The sequence below is a fragment of the Onychomys torridus genome, chromosome 4 (assembly GCF_903995425.1).
Source record: "Onychomys torridus chromosome 4, mOncTor1.1, whole genome shotgun sequence".
NCBI classification, from domain to species: Eukaryota; Metazoa; Chordata; class Mammalia; order Rodentia; family Cricetidae; genus Onychomys; species Onychomys torridus.
In genome coordinates, this window is record NC_050446.1 from 135,694,231 (window position 1) to 135,701,651 (window position 7,421).

At 49.8% G+C, this 7,421-nt stretch overlaps 1 protein-coding gene across 1 annotated transcript; it reads right to left on the minus strand.

The window, feature by feature from the left end:
* Positions 1–519: 519 nt before the first annotated feature.
* On the minus strand, positions 520–7,400 carry Psma7 (proteasome 20S subunit alpha 7). The gene is made up of 7 exons (XM_036184197.1): positions 7,204–7,400; positions 3,579–3,705; positions 2,893–3,017; positions 2,001–2,123; positions 1,575–1,694; positions 1,092–1,154; positions 520–706 (listed from the first exon to the last, which is right to left on the minus strand). Exons 1-7 carry the CDS (start codon positions 7,297–7,299, stop codon positions 614–616), a joined length of 747 nt encoding a protein of 248 aa, XP_036040090.1. The 5' UTR covers positions 7,300–7,400; the 3' UTR covers positions 520–613.
* Positions 7,401–7,421: the final 21 nt, after the last annotated feature.

A 7,421-nucleotide genomic window follows, 5' to 3' on the forward strand; every position in this document is an offset into this window, starting at 1 on the left:
AATCTGACTACTAAGTTGTTGGGGGTGGAGAAAGCATGGGAGATGAAGGTTTTACTATGTAGCTTTTTTTTTTTTTTTTGAGACAAGGTTTCTATGTAACTCTGGCTGGCCTGGTCTTGAACTTGGGGAGATCCACTTGCCCCTGCCTCTACCTTCTAAGTGCTGGGATTAACAGTGCACTCTACCACCACCTGCCCGCTTCTTGCCTGAGTATATGTACACCACATTCGTGAACTGGAGTTAAAACTGTGAGTCACCTAATAGGAGTGTTGGGAACCAAACCTTCTTAAGCACTGAGCCATCTTTTTTTTTTTTTTTAAACTCCAATACCAAGAAAGGGAACTGTACCACCCAACTAGCCACAGTGTCATAACTCTGCAGACTTGTTATCTGAAAGGAAATGTATTGAGAACCCTGGGTCTGCTGTTTGCTTTGGCAGACGTCTAGAGTGGAAGGAGGCAAGCATTTATGCATCTTAACTACAACTGTACCCAAATGATGTGTTCTCATCACAAAGAGTTAGAAAATGTAGACGTTTATTGGGCTCTCGGACAAGTAGACAGAAGGCCCGCGACACCGAGGTTGAAAGCTGCTCCAACCAATGCTCACTTCATCAAGATGCTTTCTTTTGTTTCTTCTTTTCATTTTCTTCTTTTTCTTTTTCGATTTCAGCGACATACTTTTCAATTTCTTCAGGATTTAGAATCTACCCCACAAGAAGCACATTCAGTATTACTCTGTACAAGGTGTAAACATAGCACCACCTGGTAGTGCAATTACTACTACAGCCCTGTGTGTAGCTGCCGGGGATAAGGCGAGCAACCCAGGCAGCAGGTGTCAGCAGCCTCTATGCCAGAATATAGGAGCACACCTCCATGACAGACAGGGAGCTAATGCCCAGTACAACCAATGGCCCTATGAGAAAGTCATGTCTTCAGGAGCAACATCACAGGGCCAGGGGAGAGTTTTTTCCCCACAGTATTTAGTCCCACGGGCTAAGAAAATGCTATGAAGGAAGTAAAGGAACCAAGGACTAGGTACATAAGGTCGGAGCTCTCCTCTGTCCAGACCCTTCCACCCAATAGACTTACCTTGAGGGGCTGATCCCGCCTCATGACAGCAAGTTCAATGTTTTTGCCACCTGACTGAACCACCTAGAAGGAGGCAAAGCATTAGGTGTGTCTGCCTTCATATGGACTTAAATTTTGGTTTATGACCAAACCAACCAGATGGAAGGGTGAACATCTTTGGCTTTTGTCCCAAATGTTGTAGTGTGTCAGGCCTGCTGAGGATTCCTATGTAACCTCAGTCTATACAGCAACTCTTCACATGGGGACCCAGTGCCTGTATTTCTAGCTACTGCAGCTTCCCCTGCTTGCCTCCTACTTCCCAGACTTGGCTCACAAGCCTCTGGAAGGCCCAGTCACCTGAATGGGGGACTCCATACCTCAGCCCTGTCTCTCATCTTCTGACCTTAGGCAAGCCTTAACTGTCCCGGCTGTATAAGGAAGTCACCAGTCACACCACCATCAGACAGCAGGCCCACCCTGCATGGGGTTTCCATGGGCACTCACTTCCAGAAGGGCCTTGATCACTAGTTTGATGGTTAGATCATCTGTCTCGATGGCATCATCAGTGTAGTTCTTCTCCAGGAATTCACGCACTGACTTGGCACCCCGGCCTATAGCATTGGCCTAAAACAGAGACATTTTAGTAGAGCCAGTCTATGTGGCTGGCCAGTGGCTGCCTTCTTCAGTGGCCTACAGTTGGCTCTCCGGCAGTGGGAGGCAGTGGCACAGACACTTAGGGAAATTTCAGTTTAGGCCCTGCCCTGTCTTTGATAAAATGCTAAACAGCAATGTAGAATGTTTTGCTTTCATACAAGCATGGAACAAACAGGCAATGCACACAGAACTAAGCTAAGGGTTGTCATTTGTTTGCTAATGCCAGCTTAGTACCTCCCTATAGCCCAAAGTCCCACTGTTTTGACACAGACTTACCTTCCAGGCATGGTATGTGCCTGAGGGGTCAGTCTGATACAGTCTGGGGGTGCCATCAAAGTCAAAACCCACAATGAGGGCAGAGATGCCAAATGGCCTGCGTCCATTGCTCTGTGTATAGCGCTGAAAGGAAAAGTCAACACTCTACCACAACTGCTTAGTGAAAAAATGGAACCAAGCCCATCCCAAGTGACCTGCAATCAGATGTTAAGGGAACTGAGGACCGCTGTCAGCATTTCTTCCTCTTAGATATACTCAGAACTGGAATTGATTTGTATGTATTTGCCTGCGTGTATGTGCACCACACGGGTATCTGGTGTCAGGAGGGGTTGGATCTCCTGCAAATGGAGTTACAGACTTGTTTTTCAAGACAGGGTTTCTCTGTAGCCCTCCCTGGCTGTCCTGCAACTCACTCTGTAGAGCAGGCTGGCCTTGGACTTTGAAAGATCAGCCTGCCTCTGCCTCTGCCTCTGCCTCTGCCTCTGCCTCCACCACCACCGCCGCCTGGCTACAGACTGTTTTTAAGCTACTTTGTGGGTGCTGGGAATTGAGCCCAAGCCCTCAGAGCAGCCAATGCCTTTAACTACTGAGCCATCTGTCTAGCCTCTCCATCACACAGCTTAACTGAGAAGTCACCTCAGCAGACAGGTATGTTCCAATTACAAGCTGGCTCTGAAGTTTACTAGCCTCTTACCACAGAGTAGGAAGGAGTACCTTTCAGCCCTCTCTCAACTGTCTGGCAAATGGTAGCTCAGTAGCAAGACAAATGCTTATATTCCCCTTCAGACACCAGAGTCAAAATGGCTCCAAGCCAGAACCATCAGAACAGTACTGTAGGAGCAAGATGAAGTCACATGACACCACTGACAGCAGTTCCTGAGTAAGCACCTACCTGCTTCAGACTGGCAATGTAACGGGTGATGTACTCCACAGTGACTGGGTCCTCTACAGTCAGCCGGTGGCTCTGGCCCTCTACCCGGGCTCTGTTGATAACTATCCTTGCATCAGCAGTGAGACCTGAAACAAGAGCAGAAGGCTTTTTTTTGGGGGGGGGGGGGTTGCAGGTTTTTTTTTGTTGTTGTTGTTTTTTGAGACAGTTTCTCTGTAGTTTTGGAGCCTGTCCTGGAGCTTGCTCTGTAGATGAGGCTGGCCCTGAACTCACAGAGATCCGCCTGCCTGCCTCCTGAATGCTGGGATCAAAGGCGTGTGCCACCACTGCCCAGTGGGCAGAGGCTTTAGTCAGGGCAACTCATCACTACAACTGAGTACAAGGATGGCACACCAGCCTCTGCAAGCCTTTCTAAGAAGCAAGTATGTGAACAACTGGGAATCAAGTTAGATTGCACCTAGTTTTGTTTCAGGGAACTCAGATTTCCTAGGCTGGATCTGCTGCAAGTGATAACTGCCATCCTGTGGTACTAGTGATGGCAAGGAGAGCCCACCGTCACCCAGCAACTGCAGTTCTCTTAATGTCTAAATCCATTTCTTTAAAGCATCTCCATTAGCCAGTTTACATGTGTCATAGCCACCCCTCCCCACCAAAGAAAGCTCCACTCACCACCCTGGTCCAAAGTGTACCTGCAAAGGCCATGCAGACATTATCGTCCAAAGCACAGATCTTCCGTACTGTTCTTTCATCTTGTAGCTTGGCCACTGATTTTTTTTCCACACCAAGAACAACAATATCCCTTCCTCGAACACCAACCTTAAATGAGAATGCAAAATTCAATTTTAAGAATTACATAAGAAGGACAGTTGTTATTCTCTAGCACAGCAGAGTGGGGTGGGATTAGCCAGGGGGGGCAACAGTCTCACAGGCAGGCATGCCCACCCATATCTGGCCTATCACTTGACACACTACCACACCAAAGACCTAGACCCACTCCTGTGGACTAGGACAAGTTATCAGGACCTAAGTGTCCAATCTCATGCCTTTAAAACACTAGAGTGGGCTGGGCGGTGGTGTGCCTTCAATCCCAGCACTCAGGAGGCAGAGGCAGGCAGATCTCTGAGTTTAGGGCTAGCCTGGTCTACAGAGTGAGATCCAGGAAAGGCACAAAACTACACAGAGAAACCCTGTCTTGAACCGCTCCGCCCCCCCAAAAAAAACCAAAACCAAAAACCCACTAAAGTGATTACAGTTGTTCTGAAGCTAAATAGTCCTGCACAAGTGCCCAAGGCCTGAGTGATGCTGCACCAGACACTGGAAGGCTGAGTTACACTAAGCCCCAGGCCACAGTCACCTGTTCACACAGCACACACTGCTGGTAGGACCTAGTGTGTTACAGAGAACCACTATCCATTGTTAGTTTAACACAACATACTCTGATTATGCCTGGCATTGTAGAAGGGGGGAAGTGGCCACTGTTTAAATAAGTGAAACTGGACTATAGTTGTGGAATGGTGCTTGCCTAGCATCACCAAAACCAAAAACCCCACAATAAACCCAGGGTACCTCAGTGATATCTAACCCTTCAAGAGAGGAACAAAAACAAACGCAGGAATTCCTGAACAAGGCAGTTGGGCAGAGGGCACAACTAGGTGGCAGCTCACTCTGAAGTGGGGCAGCATCCCCGTTCCCAATGTTCCGGCCACAGGAACCTTCTACAAGGTTCTACCAAGGGAGATACTCTGTCCACACTGCCCCTAGTCTGAAGTAATTTTACAAGTTCCTCCTGTGCTGACTTGTGTGACGGGCAGGGTCCAGAGAAAATAATTGGGTGCAGCTGCAGGCGGGAGCACTGGGGACAGGCACCTCCAGATTCCAGAGCTTTCCTATGGTTTCATGTGTCCCCGAGTGTATATGAAGGCCACTCCACACTGGTGTCTCCTCAATCTCTTCTCAAACTTTGAGAGTCATTTTATTTTTAAACATGTTGTGTCTGTGCACCTGAGAGCAATTGCCCATGGAGGCCAGAGGTGCTGACTCCTCTGGGTGCTGAAAATTAAACTCCCTACTCCGCTTGCCCCTCCAGCTTACATTTTTTTGAGACACAGGGTCTCTCACTGGACCTGGAGCTCACAAATTCTGCTACACTTGCTGACCAGCAAGCCTAGGGTATCCTGCAGTCTCTGCCTCCTAGGAGTAAGGATGCCAGGGATGTCACTGTGTGAAACTGCCTTTTTTTTAAAACTTGGGTGGGTGTTGCAGAATATTTGTTTACACTGTGAAGATGTATCTCTGCCTAAGGTGCCTTCTGATTGGTTTAATAAGGAGCTAAATGGCCAATAGCTTGGCAGGAGAGAGACAGACAGAAGAAATCTATGCATGTGTGATTTTGTGCATAACTAAGAAGAGGTATGGCAGAATGTAGATTTTAAAAAATGGGTTAATTGAGTTATAAGAGCTAGCTGGGAACAAGCCTAAGCTAAGGCCAAGCTTTCATAATAAGTCTCCATGTCATTATTTGTGGGCCAGCAGTCCCTAAAAGAAAATACTGCTACATTTATGAGGTGCCAATGATGTTTTTCTGTCAGTTTAACAGCTGCACATGAATCTTCTGATATTTTAATTATTGTCTGAGGCCCCTCTCCCTGCATTATATGCCCCACTGGCCACTCCTGGTGGGGCTTCTGATCCTTTGGCCTCAGCTCTGCTTCGGCCACCATATGTAGGTTTAAGTCTCTATTGTTCTATTTATCAATAAGACCCAAGAGTCAAAAGCTGGGGAAGGGCTGGAGAGCTGGCTCAGAGGTTAAGAGGTCCTGAGTTCATTTCCCAGCACCCACATGGTGGCTCACAACCATCTGTAGTGAGATCTGGCTCCCTCTTCTGTATACATTTAAAAAAAAAAAAAAAAAAGCTGGGGAAAACCTGCTAGCTCAGAGAGGCTGAGTAGCAACTAGCTGACCTTGAATTTTGGCTGGAGATACTGCAACAGACACATCTCTTCCTTCCTCCCAGAATCAAAAAGAAGCTCAAACTCTAGTCTCCACCCTTTCCTTCCTGTATGTCTTCTGTATAAAAATTGCTGGCTTTTCTGGCTAATTCCAGTCAGCTGGTTGCTGGCTCCGCCCCGATTCAAGGTAAACTTTATTGACAGTCTGCGGTGTTACTGCGCGATGAAAATATCCAAAAAACAGGTCATCAGGCTTGCAGAGCAAGCACTTTACCAACTTAGGCCTCTCCCCGGCCTCACAGGTTTTTTGAGACAGGGTCTTTCACTAGTCCTATCTCTTGGGGCTGGAGACATGGCTCAGTAATTAAGAGTACAGGCTGCTCTTCCAGAGGACCCCAGTTCAATTCCCAGCACCCACACAGCAGCTCACAGCTGTCTGCAACTCCAGAACGGGGGAATCTGACACCCAATCTCTCTCTCTCTCTCTCTCTCTCTCTCTCTCTCTCTCTCACACACACACTCACACACACACACACACACACACACACACACACACGAAAGGGACAGAGAAAGACTCTCTCACTTTAGAGGCCCAGGCTGGCTTTGAACTTGTGAGATTTTAGAGCCTGTACCTTCTAAATGCCGGGGTTACTTACAGGCCTGCAACTCCAAGCCTGCTCATTCTAGAGGGTTTTGGGTGGGTTAGGTCACCCAAAAAAGATTTGGGGCTTTAGTTTCAAAGTGATTAAATATTTGGGAAATGCAAACGCTTCAAGACTCAGAACCACGTGTGTTTCCCGAAGACCTGATGACTCGGGAAAACCAAAAACAAAACTATCTCACTGTTGATGCTTTGTAGGTGTCGGACGGTCCCATTTCCAAATGGTGCTAAGGTCCCTGAACAAAAATTGGGGCGCGGCGAAGGAGGCCCACCGGAACCAGAACCCAGAGTCTATCGCGCAGGCGAACCCGGAAGCAGCCTGTCACCCTCGCAGGGCGGACGAACCGCCCTTTGTTCACAACGCCGATCTGGGCCTAGCTGGAAGATCCCCAGGTCCCTGCCGGCGCCGACTCACAGGCAGCCTCCCACCGCCCGCGCGCACCTGCGGCCTCCGTCGTCCGTGCAGCGCAAGATGGCCCCGGCCCAGTCGCGGGGAAGCGCTCGCCTAGACGCTCTGCAGCGGGGGAGCCTGGCACAGCCACCCGGCTCTCCAGGGCGCACGGCCTCCCTTCCTAGGTCGACACCATTCAGCTCCCGTCACCTCCCGGGCCACCCGCCGTAAGCAGAACGCCAGCCCCCGCGCCCAGGTCTGCGTGCCCTGCTTCCCCGTGCGCCCCGCCGCGCAGGCCTCGGGATGGCTCACCGCGGTGGAGCCCTTCTTGACCGCCTCCTGCGCGTACTCCACTTGGAAGAGGTGGCCGTCGGGCGAGAAGACGGTGATGGCGCGGTCGTAGCTCATCACTGCGGACGCGCGAGCACGGGCGGCCGCCGCTCAAAAGCGCACACTCACCGCCTGCGCCCCGCCCGCCCGGACCACGCTGCTGGCGTCCGGCGTCAGGGGGACGTGCGGCGCGGCGGGGC